This window comes from Fringilla coelebs (assembly GCF_963513975.1).
Source record: "Fringilla coelebs genome assembly, chromosome: 7".
Classification (NCBI taxonomy): domain Eukaryota; kingdom Metazoa; phylum Chordata; class Aves; order Passeriformes; family Fringillidae; genus Fringilla; species Fringilla coelebs.
The window spans coordinates 21216551-21240810 of NC_140035.1; the positions used below are offsets into that span (position 1 = coordinate 21216551).

Genomic DNA, 24260 nt, shown 5'->3' on the forward strand with positions numbered 1-24260 from the left:
TCTAAAAATTTCCTCAAGAAAAAATGAAGAGTGTATCCATGGGGGAATGTTTCACATTGTCCTTCTCTTTCTTAAGCATGTCAACTCAGTTCAGCTCTGACTCAGATAGGGTGTGAACCTCTGGAGAAATGCTGCTACCATGGTTTAAGTCTTTCATCATGATTTGCTAATTCATGTAAATAAGATAATAGGCTGCATCATTTTTATCCTACTGTTTACCCCCTCCTTTAATCCCCTCCAGCTCATTACTATAGCTATGTGGGAATTCAAATAACAGCGAGCCCAAACATAGCTAGAACACGTAACTTCACATTCAGAGATAATCTTTAAAAACTGTAGCTGGCTGATTGCAGAACTTTATCCAATTTTTTTTTTATTATTTTGATTTGGTCAAACTCCTCTAGGCATTTCCTTCTTTTGTCATCATGTTCCTATCACAGTCCAGCCTTTAATTGCATGGCCAAACCTAGACTGAGGTGTATCCCATTTGCTAATCAGTCTGAAGAAGTGTCTTTTCTCCTCTGGAAATGAATGCTGTTCTATGTCAGCACAGGCCTGTGTTCTCACTCTTCTTTGTTTCTGTTCTGCCTTCCCAATACTTCTGCTACACAGGCTTCTCCAGCCTCCTCTTGGCACCTGCCAAGATGTGCTGTGAGACACAGCAGCAGCACAGCTGGATGGAGACCTCATTTCCATTCAGGTAAGTGGAGTCACTGCTTTGTGCAGTACTGCTGGGCTGTCTAAAAAGATAACAGCCCTGAGTCACTCCAGGAGTGGCAAAACTGCGTGCAGCAGTGACACACAGGTAGAGCTGTGGCTTCTGGCTCAGGTTTTGCTCTAAGTGGTACTGGAGCCAATGGTGTCATGCCAGGCATTCATTTATTCTTATATTGTTTATGCAAAAGTAGAGTCTGAAATTCCACTTAATTCTCTGTCCTCTCCTCAGTCCTTATGGGGTTTTGTTTGCCTGATCTGCAGCACGTCCTCAGCAGAACTCCTGGTAGAACTTGCATATTTTTCTGATATAAGCCAATAGGAAAATAAACCACTTTTTGAGAATTAGCAAAAAAATTAGCATTCACATTTAATAAGCAGTACTTGATTCCTCATCTGACTGTTCATTCATGATGAATAGAATTTATTTTTATGCATACCAATTTCTGGCATTTTCTTTTATCTACTCTCATGGCAATTCATCTGATGATATATAAAATAATTTTCTGCTTTCAGATCTGTAGAACCATTCTTACCCACAGAAATTCCAACATGTAAAGTCATACTTACTGTCTAGAATTGGAGCACTTCTGTCATTAGTAACAGTCTTCTTGAGCTTTTTTCCTTTGGTAATATCAGATAATAGAGCATTTCGCCCTGCCTGTTCTGACCTGCTTAGGGATGGCTTTTCAGTATTTGCCTGCAAAATAAAAATTAAAAATGAGGAGGCAAAATAAACCACAACTTCTAGATACAAATTTCTGCTTAAATATAGTTACTTGAGATATAAATAGTTACTTGATATTTCAGTGGCTGTTTTAATAGCATTGGAGTGGGTAGGTAGCATGCCATGTCTGCTTTTGTGAATGATATTAAAAGTAGCTGGCCTTGTTACTGACTCAAAGTCTCCAACACTGCTGCTATTCTAACACACATTATTCATTAGACACAGTACACTTCTATGTGAATTCATCTTTTTTGAACTCATGATTTAGAATCTCTCATTTTTTCAAGCCAAGACTTATCTGTGCCATTTTGGAGACGGAACAAGAACAGAATACACACTTAACTTCATTATACAAGAAGGTGGACATTCTTGAAAGTTGTGGTGAAATACAATTTCTAGATAAATCAGAGCAAAGATAGACCTTTGTCTACTATTTTAGCTTAGATAGAAATACTTAAAAATGGCAGTTGCCGCTTCAATAATATTGACCTCTTCATATAGACCAAATAAAGCCTTTGGACATATGAGGTTTGTCTCAACGGTCCTCTCTTTTCACTTTATGTTCTGGTGACACAGTTTTTCAAGAAAGAACAAAAAAACTCCAAACAATACACTTATATGCACATATACGTGCACATGTATATGGCTCTTTCTTCTAGGAAATGGTTCCTGAAATATTTTCTAATTTATCAGATCAGTGTTATGGAGATTTCCTGAAAGGTGAGGAGAATTGTCATGGAGGGACCAAGTAGAGTCTGTATCTTGCTTGAGATGGAAAATGAAAGAAAGACTCTTGAGAGACAGTCCATTCTGTGTAATCAGTTAGGGTGTTGCTCTGAAAATATCTAGGTACTTCAAAATGGCATTTCAAGAAGCCTTCCTTCTTGTCAGTGGGTGACTGTTGGGAGGGCAAGCACAGCACAAGCTCTATGCCAGTTTAAGTCAGGTCTGATGTAATTTCACTCACCACGTTGTGCCAGATCCTGTGCTCTGATAGAACAGGCTGGCTGAGGGAGCTATGCTAGCTAAGAGCTATCCTTACCAATTTAAACAATAGGATTTATTTTTGGGGGGCTCAAGTCACAGTAGTACTGGAGTAGGACAAGGGAGAAGGTAGGAGTACAGGTTTGGAGAAAGGCAAGACTTCAAGTCCCATTAGACAAGCTGTTGTCTCTCCACCAGATCAGCCACTAGCGTGACAAGAATAAAAGGATGGAGAGTTAGAGTGGATTGTGACATCCACATGAGGACTGGAAGTGGTGGTCAATCTCGCAGGATCGATGATCAACCATAAACAATATGTTGGACAGCTTTCCCCAAATATCACAGGCACCCTCACCCACATCTCCGTATCTCTGGACATCCTACTCAAAGTGACAAGCAGCAGCAGAGAACAGTGCATATGTTTACCTCCTATAAAACTTACCAAGGCCAGGGTTGGGGGTGGAGGGGGAGCTGGAGGGGGAGGCACAGGCATGGTGGAAGGCTGAGCTCTGTCTGCTTTTGCTAAGAAACCTGCACAGCAAAACACCAAGTCCAGAGATTAATACATCTTAATAAATAAGTTTCTACTCAGCTAGAAAACATCCTTGCAGCTAACAGATTTATCTTCTACACTTCTGAAGTCTAAATAATCAGCAAAAAGCACTTTATATTTAATTGTATGGAAACCAGCCACATCTTTTAACAGGGGCTCCCAACATGATCCCCACTGCCATGCAAACTCATAGATATACATCCAGTTTTGAACACTTACACAATCCATGCATTGCTATGGCAGTGCACAAAATGCAGTAACCAAACTGAACTCTGTTAAATCCAACAATCTTGTTCCCATGGAAGTGCTTCAGGATAGCCCCAAAGCTATACCATCAGCCCTTACTTCAAGAAGGCATCATACTTTAGGATCACACTCAGAAAGAGATGCCAACTTGTGAAGTCCCTTTAGCTGCTAAAAGATTCCTCCACCTCCACTGTTATGGGTAGAGTGGAACAGCAGAGCTCTGGGATGGACTTGTGCTTCTTCCTCTCTCCCTGCTTGCTCTGAAGATCCCAAGCTCCATCATCATGTCTGAATGCACCTTCCTCCTCCTCAGAAGCAGCACACACACAGACATACTCCCCCTGAGGAGGAAGGGCAAGCAAGCAGCCTGGCCTCTCAGCTGCAGGCTGCTGCACACAGACAAGCCTGGCTGCTAAAGCTCAGCCTTTCAGAAGCTTCCTTGCTAAGGGACCACACTCCCACTTTTCCCCACCCCAAGCTGAACTTTCAGCCTCGGGCAATCCTAGAAGGGTCACACCTGAGATACAGAGATTTACTGCAACCAAAAAAAAAAAAAAAAAAACCCAACAAAAAAAACCCCCTGAAGTATCAAGGACTATATTTTCAAGTCACAAGGGCTTTTTGTGGCATTTTGGCACACAGCTTGCTGGAACTGTGCCTATCAGGGGCTTTGGAGCATTTCTAATAGCCCTGTAGCACTTCAGCATGTGCTTTTACTCTTTTATCTGAGCTTTCACCCATGCTGGCCATTCACCTGAGCCACCTTTAGTAACAATGATTTATATAATGTTTGCATAAGACAGGTAAACACAGTGGGAACAGGAACAAGGGTAATTCTCCAGACAACCCCAGGCTGATGGCTGAGGTCCCCAGGGCAGTTATTTACATGCATACACAGCTCTTACTTTTTAAAGTAACTTAAATGTCTTAGATGAGACCAAGGGGAAGTGTAATAGCACAGTATCTGTCAAATCACCATCATGCCAGGTACAGTACCCTCTACAGTTAAAATGAACATTATGAAAATGTGCTGAATGAAACAAAATGGCATTTGCAGTGAGTCACCACCTACGAAGTCTGTAATGGCATCTGACATGATCCATGATATGTATGTCATAAAAAACTGTTTCGCAGTACAGATTTCTCATCAGATGCTCATGCTTCAAAAGAATTAGAATACAGATGCAACCCCTCTTCCCTCCCCTCTCCCCCCACCCAAATTGCTGAGTTACCTTCCTCAGAAGAAATATTTTCTGAAATAAGACTTTAATGGATTTTGTGTAAAATCTCTGGGGAGGAAGGAGTCAGACGCATCACCCATAGCTCTGGCTGACCATCTAGAAAAGTCATGGAGTTCAAAGTGGTATAAGGCACTAGTGCCTGCAGGTTTTCTTCTCCCATACTGCAGAAACTGTTTTGAGTTACTGCAAAAGAGTGAGCAAAGCAGAGGGGAAGCTGGCAGATAGAGTGACTGGCAAAGAGGAAACTGTGAAGCCGAGCCTACACGGTGCTGTGCAAACACACGCGTCCAGAGCCCTGCAAACAGACCAGCCTGCTCCCACCAGTCCTCTGCTGCATTACTGAGCACCTCAGCTCCCTCAGAGAAACAACAGCTTCATATTCAGAGGATCTACTTGAATTTAGTTATATTCCCATCTCCCAAATTCGTAGCTTCCAGCTGTTACATAAAATGCTGCACAAAGCCCTATCCTTTCCCAATCAGGATATTCTAAATGCAATATTTGAAATCTGAAACCTATTAAAAGCACCAAGACTAATGCTGCTTTGTTCTTCAGCTTCCTGTTTAAAAAAACAGTCAACAGGAAAATTATTTCTTACAGTAGACCACAACCATCCTGTTTCTTAACACAGTCTTTTCACAGCTGCAGTTGTCTCTAGCTTAACTGTGCCATGAGGGTATTTCACCAAACCTTTAACTGCTTCATTGGATTAAAAAGAGAAATTCTTCTCTCTGCACTGCTTTGCTAAGAAGTCAAAGCAGTCTAGATAATGTACCATCAGTCTCTTTGGCACTCCATGTGTCACAGGAAAGTTTCTGGAGCAGGCAGAATACAGTTTGGTTTGATATCAGACTTTTAAATGAATCCTTTAAGGCAGCTCAGACCTGAATGCAGCAAGTGAGCCAGGTGGTCTGTGAAGCACTTCCTGTAAAATACCATACCTTGTCTACCTCCCCATCAGTTAGAGGTTGTTACCCTCTTTGGCTGCTCTGTTCTACTTTTTTCCCCTTTTAACTGGATTGTTTTAGATCAGCTTCTTAAGGGATTGGTGGCACAAAGAGGAAGTAAGGTGATGCTTGATGCCTGAGTTCTCTAAGGGGAAGCTACTACCCACAGACCCATCCAGCTTCTCCAAAACCCTCTCTGCACACATGATTTGCAAGGAGGCAGTGGGGAAAAATGCACTATGCCCTTCTTTTGTATCTCATCTTACATGTTCCTGTACTCAACCACGGCACACTAGCTGGTATTTCTGGTACTGAAGGGCACTCTCAACTGAGCTGCCATCGAAATTATGTACACACTGGTGAGCTTGCATTTTGCTGCTGTTGAACAAGCCCTATAGCCCTCAGAAACAGGCTGGAAAGAAGCATTTTGGAAGCACAGGACAAGCTTCTGTAATAAAGCAAACTCTGGCAAAACTGGCCTGAAGTTTAACACAAGCATCCTGCAGGGTTGTTTACTCATGGGGCTCTAGAGCACACACTTCCTTTAGGAGCCATCAGAAAAGAGATCAGTCACATGGCGTGACTGAGAAACCTGCCTGCCCACACAAAAACGTATCATGCATACACTTACAGAGCCCATAAAACACCCTAGATTATCAAATTTTAGTTTGAAACCAAAGTTGCAATACTGCTTCACTCTTGTCACTCTGACTCTGCTTCTGTTGATGAAAAAGATTTTTAGAAACTCAAGCTGAAACATTGCAGGAAGAAACAACACCTCTGTCTTTGAATCTCCAACTCATCCTTGGTGTTCTGTTGTTAGATTTTGTACAGTCTATTTCTTTGTCTGACTCACCATAAGCCTATATGAAGAATAACAATGGTCTGAAGAGGTGCAGTGACCTGGTGACTTGCTCTCACAGCGCAGGGCAGTGCTGGGAGTAGCCCTTGGGAGGAGAGTACCTCTTGGGCTGCAGAACCAAAACAGCTGAGTTAGCGCAATGCTGAACTCTGCAGCTGCTTTGTTCATCAGCAATTCACAGGATGACTGTTTCTCACAGAGCACAGGGATGTCCTGAGATGTTAAGTGTAACTCTGCCATTAGAGGAAAGCTTTGGTTACTGTCCTACACCTCTGCAATGGACTCACATCATTATTTGCTCTTGCTCAATGGGAAAGAGCTGAATTTAAGAAAAGGCTATTATGTTAAATTGCAAACAACTGACACTATAAAGTACCTGAAATAGTAATCAATCCACCCAATAATAAATTTTACCCACCAAATCTGTTAACAACCAAGTTTCTTATAACGCTTGGTGCTGCAGGGCTGTTGAAAAGGAACTGGTTCCCAAAGACCAAGGCTGAAGGTGTATTGGTATTTGGAAACCCAGGAAACACATCCTAACATATTTTCAAGGCACCGGTATAAATGATCACCTTTTTTAAGAAGCTATATAGAGACATTCTTTCTAGGTGAGTGTTGCAGGGGCGGCAGAAAGGATGCAGCGACCGCAGCATCAGCCAGCTAGCCCCGAGCCCAGAGGTCAGGAATGGCAGCAGGAGAGAAGGGTTCCCAGAGCTGCCGCAACAGCCGCTCTCCCGTAGCACCGTGCCCTGCAGAGCCGGCCCGCTGGCTCCGGGCTGCCAGCCCCGCAGAGCCGGCCCGCTGGCTCCGGGCTGCCAGCCCCGCTCTCCCGCAGCACCGTGTCCCGCAGACCCGGCCCGCTGGCTCCGGAACGCCCGTGCCGGAGCAGCCTCCCTGCAGCGCTCCCGGGAGCGGAGCGCTCAGAGCCCGCCTCTGCCGCCTCTGGAGAAAGCCGCTCGCAAATGAGATGCTCCGACAGTGCCCGAGTAAAGAATACCTGCATAAGAAAGCTCGGATTTCTGCAAACTACCAGGCACATGCAGCAGCCGCCATCGGGAAAGACATTAAAATGCTATGTTACGCAATGCATCACGATAAAGACTCCTTTCATTTAAAAATCAAAATAGAGGAGAGAGGAAGTGCACATCGCTCTCTGCAAAGAGCCCCTTGCTCTGCAGAGTGAGCCATAAAGAGCAAAATGGGCAAAAATGGCACTACACTGAAGGCAGTGAAACACACATTTTGGGCACTTCGGACTTAATTTGGTATTTCAGAAATCATTTCAGGAGCATTACAAATGCTAAAAAGAAACTTGACCTTTATTGTGGGATAGACAGTGTGAACAACCACATTGCAAGTGCTTGGTTTGTATCAGGTCAGACATTTTGAGCTGCTTGAAGGCCCTCCCTCTTCAACATTGAGTCAGAGGGAGACAGACAAGCTCACTGTGGTTAATCATTTCCTGCATGATTAATTTCCAAGCAAAAAAAAGAGGAAGGAACAAACAACTGCAGAAATAAACCAGAATATATAAATTTAAGGGGGAAAACCCCGGAAGCTGACAATTATAAAGCTGATTGCTCCCCTATGCAAAAGGACACAACTTCCAAATCAGTGTTGATTTGATTCTTTCAAAATCCATTACTTTCTCCTAATGAAAGGAGGGAAATATTTTTGGTTTAAAATCTAAATTTGAGGAAATTGGGCTACACTACCAAGTACTTTAGTAAGGTAGCTCTCAAAACAAAAAGGACAGCTAACTCTAAACACATTACAAAGTAGTTGGAAAATCACTTCCAATCAGTTTTATATAGACCACAATATTTTTTCATTAATAATTTTTTAACAGAGTACTGAGCTATCAAACTTTTTTGCCAAAAATAGTTACAGCGATGTAATGAAATTTGAACCCCCCTGCTCCCACTTTCCTTGGCAGACCTGAGTCATTAGTAAGCCTACATGTCCCACGTTCCACCACCACAATCTCCCAAGGCCAGAGGAGCTGCCTGCCCCAAGTGCCAGCCCAGGAGTGTGGCACGGTGTGAGTGAGAACTTCAGAGGATGCTGAAGGTGCTCCTCCCATGCAACACCACCCCAGCAACCCCTCCCCCCCTGAAAAAAATCAGGTGTTTTTCTTCTCCTCTTTTTATTAAAGTTTCCATATATATAGAAATCTATAAACTCACCTATCTGTATATTTATTTCAGTTCCAAGGGTACCAAACCAAATTCAGTTGGGCCTGAAGCTACTGGAAGATACTGAAGAATTCCCCTATAGGGTAAAGACAAAATATTTAGGAGACTCTCTGGCCTCAATCACTTGCACATGGAGGAGTGAAAACCCTATCTGGCACTCAAGTAACCTGATACAAGTTTTAATTGAGACACTGGGGATGCTGTATAACAACCTTCTACGCAGCAGGAGAGTCTGGATTTTCATTCTCCTAACTGGGATAAAACTTCTGAAGCTCACCAACTCCAAGGGAACAAATTGACATCTAAAATGTTGGTGTCAGTATTTTTGAGTCCTTTAACACCAGTGATGGTCTTTTAAGAAGAGTTTTTGGCAGAGAAGACAATCCTTTTGGTGCAGGGATTACAAGACTGTGGCCTGAGACAGGACATTACAAGGGTGTGAGAATGTAAATTGTCCTATCCTGTCTGGAGGAAGCTGTGGTACCAAAAGGAGGCACTAACTTTTCACCCTTAAAACCTTTTGCAGAGATCTGGACAGCCAAAAGAGAGACCAACAGAAGAGAAGTAACTCTGGGTGTTTGAGACCCAGGGAAATTCTGGGGAGCTGCTGCTGCCAGAGAGAGGAAGCCTACTTTACTGGGGACTTTTGGCATTTCAAGGAAACTCTCTGCAGTACCCAAAATGAGTATGACTTTGAGTATGACTTTCCACCACACTGAAAAATGCCCCCCCTTAGACAAAATGCCAGGGCAGAGGAGGTATACCAGTCAGTGATGGAGAGCTCTTGCCTAGACCCATTGGAGGGGTGATGGATGACAAGCTTTGTTCACAGGCACATGTGGAAGTGGATGAGGTCTGTGTGGCCCTGAAATAGGATTTAGCCCAAGCTGAACAACTCCCAGGAGGATCTCCCATAGGGAAGTGCACCTTTTCCAATACAGCAGTGATAGATGTGGGGGATGCAACACCATCCTGCTGCAGGCAGGGAGCAAAAGGGGAGAAGTGGAAGGCAAGAGCCTGAAGGGTCTCTAGCAGAAGTGTATGGGATAGTTCTTGGGAAAGAAACATGTCAAGCCAGTAGCACAGTGAGCATTTTTCCTGCCCTACTTAGGCTGCAGAGAGAGGATATATTTTTTGTTTTGTTCTGGACATACCTTTTCAAGAAATCGCAGAGTTAGTTTAGCTCAGTTATGCCATTGTAAGAGGTATATGAAAGGTGCAAGTGTTGGGGAGCTAGTGAGGACCAGTAAAGATAAATATTAACAAGAACAAACAAAAGTCATGACTAGTTAGGAAAAAAAAGTGAGGATGCTGTCAGGTGCTTTCATGTCTCCGTGCATGTTATCCCAGGCCCCTGTGCTCTGTCAACCCTGCAGGATCTCCATCTTCCTCACCCAGAGCATGCGGCCAAGTGCAGTGATCCTCCAGTCAGCATCATCTGCAGCTCATGCTGGGTAATTTCCCAGAGACCTGAAACACCCTAAACACTTTGCATCTACTTCCCACCACCACAGGAATACAGTAACAGAGCAGGTTACTGTGTGTGTCGGTGACAGGTGAGTCAACAGAGCCCTGAGCCAGCACAGGGCCCCAGGTGCCCAGAGCAGTAACAGCCAGATGCCCCTGTGGTCCACAGCAAGCTGCATCCAGCAAACCTCATCTCTCAAACACAGTTCAAACTTTCATGGAGAAAATTCAGCAGTGCTGCATCCATAGAAAATTACAGCTAAGAAATAGGCTGCTGTGGTGACAGAACATTGTTTTAATCCAAGTATTTTAAAAAGATTATTTTTTCAGTGAAATGCTTTCCAAGATATGGAGAGGATCATAGGCAATGGCTAACTTTGAAGGACTGCCTCTAGTAACCAATATAGTTCCTGTCTGGAAAAAACAGCTAAGCTTTTGGTCAGTCTACGTGTTTGGATGTAGACTTGAGAAAAGCTGACAATGTGAGAGCAAACACACTAGGGCAGAAAGCATCTGACCCACTGAAAACAGAAATTGCTTGCAACTAATCCATACTCTTGTCATTTCTTTCAGCCAGTTGTACAAAAACACTCCTGTCTGTTCAGGCATCTACTTCCCACCACCACCTCAGCAGTGCAAAGGACACCTGGAGCAAAGCCCCTGCTGCGCTGGGCACCTCAGGAGGGAGTTCACTCTTCTTGAAACAGGCACATGTGTGTCATGCCTCAGCAGGAGGCCAGGGCCAAATCCAGCAGAAAAATCTAATTACTGGGCTGTATCCCAGTCCTCAGGACAGGAGGACACCTGCTCAGACACTGCAACCTCTGCCAGCCCCGTCTCATCGGTGCCCCCACACCAAAAAATGAAGGGCCCTTTCCCCAACCACTCTGCAGAAAGCCCTAGGGCAAAAGGCTTCACCCTCTCTCCCAGACTGAAGTGGGGGTTAAGGATGAGCTGTTTGTGAGCTCCCCTTCAGCTGTCCAGAGCAGAGCTGCCTGCAACACTTGACCATCTACCACCCGCCTCTCGAAGGTGAGGGCAGGAACCAACACACGAGGCTGTTATCCAGGCAAGGAGGATTCTCACAGGCTGGAGGAGACCTTGAAAGGGACACTTGACTCCCAGTGCTCTGGAGGGGCCACAGGGGCAACCTCTCCACACAGGGACAACACACTTGGGGCAAGAAAGACATCAATCAGATCCTTTCTCCAGCCTATTCCATCTGTTCCTCCTGGTAACATTTTGAGTTTACAAAATAGTGCTCCTAACACATAGCCCAAGAGCTTCTCTGCAATGGGGCTACTTTTTCCAGTGTCTCACCACTGCAGTAGCGATCACTCAGTGTCATGTGGCTGCTCAGCACTGCACAGCTTTCTCCCCAAAATTGTCTTAAACTCGAGGAGCTGTTGGTAGTGTGAACAGGCTAGTTCAGAAATTAGGGATTTCTGAGCATTGCCTCCAGGTTATTTAGTCTTAAATCAGAACGAAAATAATTGCACTTAAGACCAGGACTTTTCCCACCATCTTCCCCTCACAACATGGCACCACTCATCTCTACCAGGCAGGGTCACTCATGGCCTGGCAGTGGCAGGCAGCAAACAGTGAGGGGCAGGGAAGGATGTTCCCCACAAGCCACACCTGGTGACCCAGAAGCAGAAAGGCATGGCCTGACCTTTGGAATCCCCAGCTTGTTACCACGGGAAAACAGCTTTTGTTGACATGACCATATCCACCTTTCACCTTTCCACCTATTGCTCCACTTTTATTTCCAGGTTGTTACAGCTCTGAGCACTTGTTGGCTTTGTGTAACACGACAGCAATCCTGCTCTTTGGATCAAATTGACAGAAACCTGGAGCATTTTTTCCCTTCTATCCACTTTTTTGTAGCATAACAGGCCAAAAGTACCATGAATTAGTCCACCATAAATGGAGGGTTTTTTGGACATTTGAGCTGTTGCAAACTTTTAGTACACAGAAAAAAAGTCAAGAAAGTAATCAAATATGGAGAGCAAGCTCTGGGATTTTGCTGGTGGACTTCTCTGTCCCCCCCCAACAGGTGTGCTGCAGTCCCCTTCAGAGCAGCAGTTTTAATGAGAGGGGCAAATCTCTGCAAGTCCTGAGGCTGGGATGAAAGAGCCCATCTGGAGCTGCAGATTACAGCTCGTGGGAGCTATGGGATACCCCACACCACATCTTCTGCATGCCAGGGCACTAAATGAATAATGATGTGACCTGCACAGCACCATTGCTGATGGTGCCTTCATTCATATTTCTCTAATCAACAGGATGACATGAAGCAGCATCAAAAACATTTAACAACAATGGATACTGACAGAAAAGGATCAAGGACCTCCCACACTATAGGATTGTTTCATTTCTCAGTAGATATAGGTTTAGAATTCAATTCAGCATTCAAATAGGCTTTTTTAATATAAAGCATTTTCTTCATCACAATCAGCTAAGTCTTACTAATCATGCAGTGAATTGTGGCGGTTCTACTAAAGGCAGCATCTATAAAATGATATTAAAATAGTAAGTGCCTCTAAAGGGGAAATCTGAGGCATATAAGGGCAGGACATGTGGAATTAATTTAAAGCATCATTTTCCAATCCCTCTTATAAATATTACAATATTCCTAAGAGAATGTTGAAAAACTACAGTGCACAGAGATCAGCTCAGATTTCACATGAAAAGCCCAACCAAAAAGCTAAAGTGGCCTGGGCACTCATCAGGGAAAGACCAACTGCACAAGCAGGAGTGCATTGGAGTTTTTACAGCCCAGGTGTTGATGTAAATTACAGTAACTGGAATACCTGCCATTAGAGGAGCAATCAAAGACTGATCTGCCTGGAGTGTGGGAAAAACAAAACAAAAGCCAGCCCCAGATCTGCATAATGTAAGGGGGCCTGCTCCACCACAGACAGTGCAGAAAACTACCACCTCAGAGCCAGGTCACTGCCAATAAAAGCCTCAGTTCAATGCAGCAAGACCCATAAATCAGTTTTGTGAGAAACAGGCAAATAGGCCTGATAGAGATTTTAATTAAAAAAAAAAAAAAATCTAATTTTCCATTCTTGAAGTTAATTTTGAATGATTTGAGATGCAAGGTGGTGAGAAACCTCCACTGGACTGGGTAGAGATGGAGAGCCTGAATTTATTCTCATTAGAGTTCATGGAAAGGCTCAAGCCAGTTTTCAGTGGCAACTGGATGAGACTCATTGTACCTTCTGATTTTGCTGAGGCATTTGAACTTTTTGAGGTCACATTCAGAGATTAGGAAGAGTGCATCCCATGAAGTCCATTGATGTTTCCTCCTGTGGAGGGATTTGCACTGTAGCTTGGGGTTAGTCATTACACCTGATCATTTGTGAGGCACCAAATCATATTTGCACATAAGTAATGAATTTGAAAAGCGTCACAGTCAGCAAGCAAGGCTGCAGTGACTCCTACAACACCATCCTTTGGATCAGGAAGGCTGGTGGAGCAAGGCCCACATAGTTTGCACAGAGATGCTGTGCCTTTTGCTCAGCACTGCTGGTACCTTGCTCCATGAACTTGGGGAGAGCAACCAGCAAGACATGCAGCCTATGGACAAACTCCCCATAACTCACCCTCTGTGCCCTGCTCACAAGCCACCCACTGAACAGAAACTCACACCACTTCTTACCAACTGAGTAGGTACTAAAGGAGAACTCATTCTGCACATCCCCTGTATTCCCTGTGTTCACAAACCTTCTCTGACCTCCACTTCAAAAAGCTGTAAAACAGCATTTGATCTGCCATTTAAAGGCTTATTTCAGTAACGTGGCCAGGAAAAATTAAGTTTTTTGTAGACTCTGCTGGGCTGCTGCAAAACAGTTACTTTTTTAGAATTCACATTGCCTAAGGAATTAGTTCAAGTTGGCAATTAAGCAATTGAAAATTGTCAGTTTACTGACTTAAAAATGAATATATACAAAATATACCTTTACTTTGCATACTTTTAGTATTTACCAAGATAAAATACCTATCTTAGATCCTCCTCTGAGAATAGCTACAAAATGAAACTCTCTTACAAATTTTACATGATAGCTTACAGTAATAAATGACTACCACTTCCAACCCCCCAAAATGCAGATGTATCTGAAGCTGGGCAGTGTATGCTGGGCATCTGCACACACAGAAGCTGGACAACAAAGCATCAGTTTGCACAAAACCCCAAAGAAACTCTCAGTATCCATTCTTCCTTGCTTGGAAAAGAGCTCTGCCTCTGAGGTTTGGCCGGCTCTCTAGTTCATACTGTGTCTTGGAAAGCTTTCACATGGGCTGCTATGGTTTCAGTAATTATTTTTAAAGGATCTGGGCAATATAAAAACAAATCTGTGGAAGAGAGTTTAAAATCAGGAGGGAAATAATAAAGGGAAGGGAAAAGAGGGGACAAAAAAATAATCTGAAGCAATGAGAGGGCTTTCTTGAGCAAACAACCCCTCCCCAAACTCTGTGACTTCAACTGCCCCTTCTTCACATTGGAGCCAATCTTAGCTCATCCCAAACTACTCAAGATACTGTGGCCAAAAGTTCATTATCTGTTCTCAATGGACTACAAAACTTTAGAAATTCCATCCAATGCAATTAAAAAACCCAACCAGAAGGTAAATCAAGGATAAGAGATTAAAATTAATCTCAAATATCGTAACATACACATTTGGGTTTGAAAAAGATCAATTTAAAAACAAAAAAAGAAAAGCAATAATATTACTCAAAGCACATAATTGCACATGTGAAATTACATGATCACCTAATATCCTGGCAGTACTGCCAAATGATGCCTTATTCTAATCTATACTCAAAAGAAAGCCAAAACGTTATGCTCCTGCACCACCCAATTATCTGCCTGGGTGGAATCCAGCAGCAAACTTCTCCTGCAACTTCAGAGATATGGAGAGAGGAAGCAATACATTACTGCTATTAAAAATGTTCAATGAGACAGCCTTAAAACTACCTTTAGATGGTTTGTACAAAACTAACAGACCAGATAACCATTAAGGAACCATTAAATAAAGAAGACTGAAGGTTGTCATTATTTCTGCATTGTCTGGTTCTTTGCATCATATATAAAAATCTACTAAATCTGACCATCATTTTCTCTCTTTTAAAAAACAGATTTTAAACTGATGTTGTGTTGGAACTACTAAAATAAGCTTAAGAGTCTAACTTTCTCATTAAAAAAAAAATACTACCTGTCCTTAGCTGATAGGAACTGCTCTGGTTTCATTCCAGACCTAAGTAGTCTTCTTAGAGGAAGATAAAATCCAAAAGCAGTAATGAGAATCTGTATGATAAATTATGAGGGCTGCCAGTTGAAGTTCTAGGGCTAAAGCAGACTAGCAGAAGGGACAATAAAGATTCATCTTTTCCTCTTGAGCAGTGAATGTGTTGAATTCATCATATGCCTTATTCTGAGCTGACCAGCACTTCCTGCCTCCAACACTGGACAAAAAGCCTGCTGCCTAATGGAAACATGCACAGAAACCCCACAGAGGATCTCCTGCTACAGACTCACTCCTAGGGAAGGGCAGCTCCAAAACAAATTGGTGGCCTGCAGAGTGCCCTGCAGAAGGTCATCTCCAGCCCAGGGGCTTTTGGAGCCTGTGGACTGGTGTTTAGAGATATCCCCAGGCAAGGAGTCTGATGTCCTGGTGACTGCTCACTCAGATTCCCATCTGCAGCTGAAGCAGTGGAAGGACAAACCTGAAATTCTTCCTCCTCTGTTTGGATTTAGTTTGTCTCTTTGCAAAGCAGTCAAAATCTAACCCACAGCACACTGAACATTTCTCCACAGGTTATAGGAGAGACCTCAGCGTCCAGCATCAGAATTTGCATGTGTGCAGTCACCAGCAATACTCATGTGCTGTTCCTATCATCAGCAATTTCCATTTGGCCCAATCTGGAAAACATCCTGAGTAATACAGGGATGAATTTTTCTGTTAAGTATTTCCAACGCTGCCTTTTGGCAAGAAAAAAAATGTCAAAAGTCACTTGGAAAAGAGAGGTACATCTAAGAGACATTTCAATTATTTTATAAATAAGCTGCCAAAATGCAAAGAACAAAATCCAGGCAATACTAATATTCTTCATATTTATATCATTATAAGCCAAGCTGAGATCAAAGTATTGACCAACCACAATTACACTTTGCTTCATTTACTAGAACAGGGCTACAATAAAAATTTTACTCACAATAGCTTTGTTAAGCCATTTTTACATAAATTCTTCCATCTGCTTTTGCAGCAGGACTTGATATTTATGCAATATATATGTTTATAAAATATAGGTGAAATAACATTGAATTGGAGGTTTCAGATTAGACACCTGGGCCTTTAGCTGAATACTTAATGATATTGGGACCATGAAATTTGCAGGTATGCATCTGAGTACACAGCACACATCTGCAGCAGGTGATGCCAATTTAAACACCTAATGTAAGGGCACACAGTTAAGCTGTCTGTGACTAATCTAAGGTTTCATTGTTCAGTTGGAAGCCCTATAAGTAAAGATAGGGCTTTCAGAATCTTCTGAAGATTTCATTTATGAAACAGGCTTCTCTACTTGTTTTGGCAATTATCTAATAGATGGCAAGGTACCAGTTCTGTTTTTCATCAGTCCGTGGTTCCTTCAAACTCAAAGCAATTCTAACGTTACATGAAAGACAATGCAGGAATTTAAATTCCCTGATCTACCTGGAGAGGCACTAAAATTTGTGTGTGTTTAATAATGTGGGGTTTGGGTTAAAAAACACAGAGAGAGAGGGAAACTATTTTTATGTCTTGTCAAAGTCTGAGACATGAAGAGATTTCTATCTTGATGTACTGACATCATGGCACTGCTGATGAAGCACAGGGCTCTCTGACTGGTGGTGACTGCCCTGATTATCCCCTGGTCCTGCAAGGGACACGGGCAAATTGGTGCTGCTCCAGCTAGGACCGGGAGGACGCAGATGGCAGAAGCAAGAGGGCACACAGTCCTGCAAAGGACTCTGGTTTAAAGCATGGCACAAATGAAACAAAAAGCATCCAAGGACAACAAATTGAAAATGCCCATCTGCTTTCCTCCCCGTCTCCAATTACAGAAGTTTTTGCTCCAGTTTATTTATCTTTGGAAACAACTTTTTACAGCTGCACATGGCAAGTACTTAACTAGTGAGCAAAGAGGAGAAGCTGGAAAGAATGATTATTAATGGATTCTGCCAAAAAAATAGGGCAAAGTCACAGCTCAGGACACAAATTAGTCAATCTCCCCCTACACAAAGACAAAGACATGTCCTGGACTGCCTTCCTGAGAGGGAAAACAGCACAGCTGCCTTGCCTACTACAGCCATCCAGGCTGGAAACATACAGCACCCCTCCACTTGATACTTATGAAGCTGCTTCAGTCAACACATGCCAAAAGAGTGTGTTTCCCCAAGTCATGGTGAGTAAAAACCAAGAGGTTCCACTCAGTTATCTGCGTTTTATTTTAAATATTTATATCTCTGTTTTCTAAGACATTCAACAACCAAACACTCCTGTGAAGCACGTGTAGCCAAAGGCAGTGTGCCATGTGGGTGCCTGCCCTGGAGGGCATGGGTTTACCAGGGGGCTCAGCCCCTGTAGTGACAGCCCATGTGAGACCACAGCTAGTGACTGCACAGCCCAGGCACAGGTGCCAGGAAGGTGAGTATGCCAAGAGGGACAACTGCACATCTTGCCTGAACTTGTGGCAGGAGCCACAAGCCATTGCCTGAGGAGAGACAAGGTGCCTCATCCAGCTGCTCCAGAGTCAGCAGTGCCTCCTGGCTCCTGCCAGTGTTTTGGAAGGGGTGCCCAGCCACATGGCACCTCTGTGTTAGCTGGCAGCTCTGAGGCAGCCTGCCACACAGGTGGCACAGGAACTCACTGGGACCCAGGGAACAGCCAGGTTTGGAGGCTATTGGCCTCCACCCAAGATAGCAGGTCTAGCTGGGCTCCTGCTGGTATTCCAAATTCAGATTTATTGCATGAAAGTAGTAATTTAGTGTAGTTCAAGCTAAAAAAAAAAAAAGTATGTATGACATACCACTGCCATGAAAACATACCCACAAAACCAAAAGCAGCCACATACCATCATTCAGCACTTGCATTTCCTCTTCAGAACATTCAACAAATGCTGTGACTCCAAAGAACAGCTGTAATTTGTCCTTACTAGTGCCAGTCTACCAGCAGTTCAGAAGAGAAAAGAAACTGGTGCCTGCAGCCTGTAGTGCTCAGTGCAGGTGCCCTGAAACAGCAAGTATTGGAGGGTGGCAACCCATTTCCCCTATCTGTAATGAGAGTGGCTGTCACAGTTGTTGAACCCCAGCTAAAGTTATCATCACATCTGCTGAGTCCTGTATATATGGCCAAAACCCCGATCAAACTGGCTGAATGATTTGGTTAGCTTGCAGGGGTAAAACCAAACCTTATTTTAAGTAAATTTGAAGGCTAAATTTAGCATACAGCAGACTGACCTGTAACTACTAACATCTTTGCTTTCAAAACCAGAATTTGCAATTACATGGAGGGTTAAGAGCTGCTTCAAATCTGAGGCCACAAGCTTCCAAATAAAAAGCAATTTTTTTTCTAAACTCAGAGAGCTGTATTATCTGGATCAAACTGACAGCTGAAAGGAAGCTTTGGATTGGTTTTATCAGGTCATAAGACACTATTACTCTCATGAAGTCTACTTTCTCTTTTAAATTGCAGTCCTGATGACTGGCAGTCCTGAAAAGACGATGGTGCAGGGATCATTGTTTTCTTCCACATCTGCCAAGGCCCTCGTGAGCAGGCAGGCTCACAGGAGGCTGGGTCACAGGGAGAGCCAGTCCAGGCACACCACACAGAGAAAAAGCCCTGCTTCTACACAGAGAGGGTACAGCAGCCCCAGGGCTGCTGCATGAACAAAGCCTCAGCTCTGCAGCCAGACAGTCCTTCAGGTGAACATTGATCCACCAAAACTTGCTACTAGGGAATGCTGCTCAACACAGCCAAACTCAGCCAGCATGAATTTGAAGTTTGCCTTAGTACCAGACTTCTGAGGTCTGTGATGTAAATGAGCAGTTTTCTGTTCACCTGAGAAAGCAGCAGGGCCTGCCTTTCCAGGTCCCCTCTTACACCAGGAGCAGACCTGGGCATTACCCTGCCAGCTGCCAACAATAACTCAATACCTTCCCATAGTGCAGAGTGTAATGCACTCATTTTATCTGTTTACTTCCAAGAGAAAGATCTCCTCGGGAAACTCATAAACAGCATTTTCCATTCCCTCCCTGAAAGGTGAAGTATGAAATGCACTGTACCATCCATATGGAAATGTTTACTGCCTTTAAAATAACTATTCAGCTTTCATCAATAACCAGAAAAATTCAAAGTCACTGTCAATAAGGAGACTGAAATACAGAACGACAGACAGCAGGGCTGGAAGAGGGCAGCTACCCTTCCTTCCCCTGAGTCACCATAGATTATATCATTCCTGGCAGTAGTCAACTCTTTTTTCTCTAAAAATCTCCACTGATGGAAAGTCTGTAATATCCCTGTCATCTATCTTGTTATCCTAACAGCCAATGAAGCTTTTCCCAGTACTTTATTTAGACCTCCATTTGCTGCAATTTCATTTACTATTTTTCACATTATTTACAAGTGATGCATAAAAGAATTCATTCCTTTCCTCTTCATGGTTAATGACACCCAGCAGAGGAGCTTCCTGTGCTGCTGCTCACACCACGATTCCCACCCACTCCCACCCCTCAGTGCAAACCCCACAGGCTCTGTACCTGGTCACCAGCAGGAGATGCTTGCATAGAATGGGAGGTCTGGTCAGTTCAGTCCAGAACACACTTTCTGAAGTTAGTTAAATGGCAATAACATTTCTCAGGTTGCACAATCCTGCAAAGAAGAAAGGAAAAGAACTATTAACTGTGAACCACTGGGGATCACAGATCCTGAGCATGTGTCCATTATGTATTTCCTTGAATGAGTAGAAATTCTGCATGAGAAAGTGGCAGTGTACTGTAAAGCAGAGCCTCCCTCCTTCTAAAGAGGAATCAGAACAGAATAAGGGTTCTCCTTATTGCTCACTGAGGCCAGAGGACCCAGTTTATTCTCAAACAAATTTAAGACCATTCTTCCGACTTCAGCATTGCATACGTAGTAAAAGCCATTACAAATGGTGGAAGGAAAAGAGAAAGGCATAAAAAGCCATGGATGTGATGGTAAGACTAATAGAGTTATCCACTACAACAGCTCCTCCAAGTAAGAGACATGGTCCAACAACTAGCTTTGTAATTAGGAGGTTTCTGTAGTTTAGGCTAGAGAAAAACGTGCAAAAGCTGAAACAAATGTGTGAGGGGAAGAAAAGGAGAGGCAACAGCCTGGAAGATGTGACAGATATGCTGCAAATGACACCCACAAAAAATACACTTGACCATTTGATGTATTCAGTAGTAGAACCAACAAAATAAAATCTTTAAAAATCAGTAATTTTAAAATAAAATGAAAGAACAGTAGCCATTCATCATTTTACAGATTTACTTCTATTTAGAAATCAGTCTCAAGAGCCCAGTCCCTCACAGCCATGCAACCCCAGCATACTCTATGTGGCAAAATGAAACCCATAAGGGGATTCTGCTGTAAACTCTCTGAAGCTGGCCTATGCAGTTCCAGTTTGCAGTAGCTGATGTTGCCCATCTTAACTCCTACTTTTTCCCTTGCAGACAGTAGAATAACCCTGTGCTATGAATCCAAGTGCACAGTGGACACAAGTTCAACAGTGCAATGCAGCCACATAGTTTTGGGGAGTAAAACCAGCCAGTGATTAAGGTGACATTGAGTGGCTTATTCCATTTATTTGCAGAATTAAAGATTCTTTAATGAGGCTTTAATCTAAATTTGAAGCACCCTCAAATCAATAAACTTCTATATTAGCATTGCTGAAGGGAAAGACAAAAGCAAACAATTTAAAAAAACACACAAAAAAAAGAATTTTTCTTCTATATATAATAAATGCACAGACACATGTACACAGTCTCTCCTCCTTCTGAAGTGCAGCAGAAGAGTAGCCTTTGCTTCCTAAGCACAGAATTTGTCCCCATCTGGTTCCATTTTTTATTATTTTCTCTTTTTGGTTTCCTTCTCTCTCATTCCAATGCAATTTCAATTCATTTTGTTTAGTCTGTACTTTTTATTCCCTTTCCTCTTTTTGCAGATTTCCTTTTTAATTTGTTAGAGGAAGAAACAGTCTTTCCCTGGATTTCATAATACAAGCTGCTGGAAAAGGCCCATTCAGAAATCCCCCCTCTTTAACAACTCTTCAGCTCTTTCAGTCCTGGATGCCTACATTCACTCCTGGTAGCAGAGGAGAAGTGTTAGGGTTTATTTATTTAGGAATGTGTATCAGGTTATTTTTTAATTCCATTTCAAATACCTGGCAGAAACCACTGCATGGAGGCTGAAATATATTATTTACGAGCCATTACATTTAGCTTAAAACAACTCCTAATCTATTTGAGATGAGTTGCTATAAGACAGGATTAGGCTGAAATGAAAATGTCTGCAGTGGGATTTTACTAAATTGCTTTTAAATCGCATTCCTAGTTAAACAGTGCTCCAGTAAAGACTATAAACCCTAATACATCAGAAAGGCTGATTTGGGGCAGAACTTTGGCTCTCTGAAAACTTGCTGGTTTTACAGCAGCAGAGGAGCCCAGCTAAGGCCAAAGCCTTCTCTGCATATAAAGCCCCAAAGCCCGAAATAGGAGAGCAAGGCTGAGCCACAGAGCAGTTTAACCACCCAGGAACAGGCCCTGCTATTCCCAGCTGGCCAAGACGCTCCATGCCCTGCAGCAGGGCCAGGTGCAGCATCCAGCTCCCCGTGCTGGAGGCGGCAGCAGCCCGGCCCGGCGCCAGCCACTGCCTTCATCTCACACAGGGGTTTCTGCACTGACATCAGGATGAATGCTCTGGGTGGTATGAGGAGGGTGGGAGTAGGCTGTGAAACACAGTCTGATTTTCTACATGACCATAAAAATATTTTTTTAAATGTTTGGGAATAAGTACGGGCAGCTTTAGGACTTCTTGCCTGATGCTCAGATCTCCGATTTTAATGCCTGGCATGGCCTTGTTACAGCACTCTCATCCCCAGCAGCTGCATTTCGTGTGAGATTGCTGCCACCACCCCTGTCCAAGCCCCTCTGCCTCACCAGCTGTGACCCAAGGTGCAGAGCAAGCATTGCTGGAGCTGGCTGTGGGGCCATCACCTCCTCTTCCCCACACTCTCCCAGCACCATGGGGACTCCAGACCAGGATTTCATTTTTAGTTCAGACTCTGTGCATTTACTACTGTATTATACATTTTATCATCCTGAAGATTGTTTTCTTTGTAACTTTCACTCCAACTTTGCATTTAAGATTTGTAACTAATCATAATTGCTCAGTAATTTAAAAGTAACAAACCGATATTTGTGCTAGAGTACAAAATATACATCCCATTAAAGAGTCTCCCTCTGAGAGCTCCCAAATTCTCCATCACCAACCTAGCTTCATTTCATTCCTGATGCAATGGGCGCCTGAATTGAAACTCTCCAGCACAGAAAAGTCATGATGGAATTTTTTAACAGGAATCACCAGGAATGAAAGAACACCTTAACAAGAAACTATGCCAGTAAAATCAAAGAGAAGAGCTACATACTTGGTACGGCCAAAACAAACTAAAAGAAGTTTTCACTATAGTTAATGCTTTAAATCTCTACTTGGAAAAGTGCTTTCTGGTATTTATGAACACTGAACATGTCTATTAAAATCTAGACCTTTAACTTATTTTACGGAAGTCTTAACAAGATGGAGAAGATTTCATCCACACTTCTAACGTGACTCAGGCCACACTGCTGTTGTACTGCAAGGCAGGCTCCAAGCTTTGCAGAAACCAAGCTAAGCCACAGATGAGCTTCCTATTTCTGCGCTGTAGAGTTCCGCTCTGAAATCCCACACTGCCTACTACCCGCCACCACAGCTGCCATACAGAGCCCTCCTCATCCACTGCTGCCAGAAATCAGAGAAAATACGTGCACAGAACCCCTGCAGGACAGCTAAAGAGATGTTTTAAGAGAACTAACCTGTGCCATTTGAATCTGTTGGAGGTCACCCAGCTCTGAACTTCCCCAGCAGCTCCAGTCTCGTTTCCTGTACAGGAGCATGTGACACACACTTCCTCACCGCACCTTGCTAGACTCGCTGTGCTCACATTTTAACATCAGATGAAACAACTAACTGTCCCTCACAACATGGTAAAGAAATTTCTGATCTAATGTTGAACCACTGACATTTCTGCATAGCCAAAAAGCCCTCTTCTACTGCCTTCTGAGTCACTCCATGATTCAATGGACCTTTTTGTACTGTATATTAATACCAAATGTGGAATGTGATTCTGCCACAGTATACTCAGTGTGCCTCCCCCCCTTCTTTTAAAGGGGAAACAAATGCAGTAGTGGAGAATGTAATTACACTGCAGGCGTGGGAAATTTCAGTTCAAGGGTATTTGTTTATCAAATGTTCAGAGTGGCAGTGAATTGATGAATTCAAACAGATGCAGTCATCAGCAATTTTCAGAAATACTTTCATTTGAATACAGTAAACAGAAGTTTGAGTCCTATGAAAAGTAGTTTATGTCTTCAGAAGAGTCGAGATTTTCTCAGTTGTATCAGTGTGCATCCACATATTATATCTGGGCAAATAGGTCTGAACATATGCCACAAAAGGACAGTAAAGTCCTGTATTAGAGTACTATGTTTACAGGACAAGCAATAGCTGGTGCTTTATCTGATTTTTTTTTAAAAAGACACATAAATTTTGGAAAGGCAATCTAACCCTGAGTACACCACCAGGTGCACTGACACAGTCTGGAGATAAAGTTTGAAGATTACCACGTCACAGTAGAGGCAGAATGGTCACACCAGAGTCAGCAAGGAGATGCTGCTCTGCTGGAAGAGGCTCCTTGTGGAAAACATGAAACACTTGTCAATCAAGCTAATGGAGGGGTAAAGATAAGTGTTGCATTCCTTTATTTAGTGAGAGCTGAAATAACAGAAAATGCCTGGGGAACTGATCAGCCTGGCCAGGCCTGGGTGAAAGCAGTGGGTTACAGACCCACAGGGGTTCCCTTACAGACTGACTGCAAAGATCTTTGCTGGGGCACAGATTTGCTTTAGCTGTACCTAAGTGTGAATGTGATAACCTTGAAGGTAGGAAGAGAGTGAAGAGACAGTGATGCTGCAAATTTGGGATGCAAATCTTTTGGCA

The 24260-nt window shown here is 43.2% G+C and overlaps 1 protein-coding gene across 1 annotated transcript in view; it reads right to left on the reverse strand.

The window, feature by feature from the left end:
* Positions 1–24260, reverse strand: part of WIPF1 (WAS/WASL interacting protein family member 1) — a 53876-nt gene that overhangs the window by 13577 nt on the left and 16039 nt on the right. Inside the window, exons 2-4 of the mRNA XM_084209048.1 lie at positions 19742–19853; positions 2868–2956; positions 1285–1414 (exon numbers count right to left, since the gene is read on the reverse strand). Of these exons, the coding sequence (XP_084065174.1) occupies positions 1285–1414; positions 2868–2918 (181 nt within the window). The 5' untranslated portion in view covers positions 2919–2956; positions 19742–19853. The remainder of the gene's footprint in view (positions 1–1284; positions 1415–2867; positions 2957–19741; positions 19854–24260) is intronic.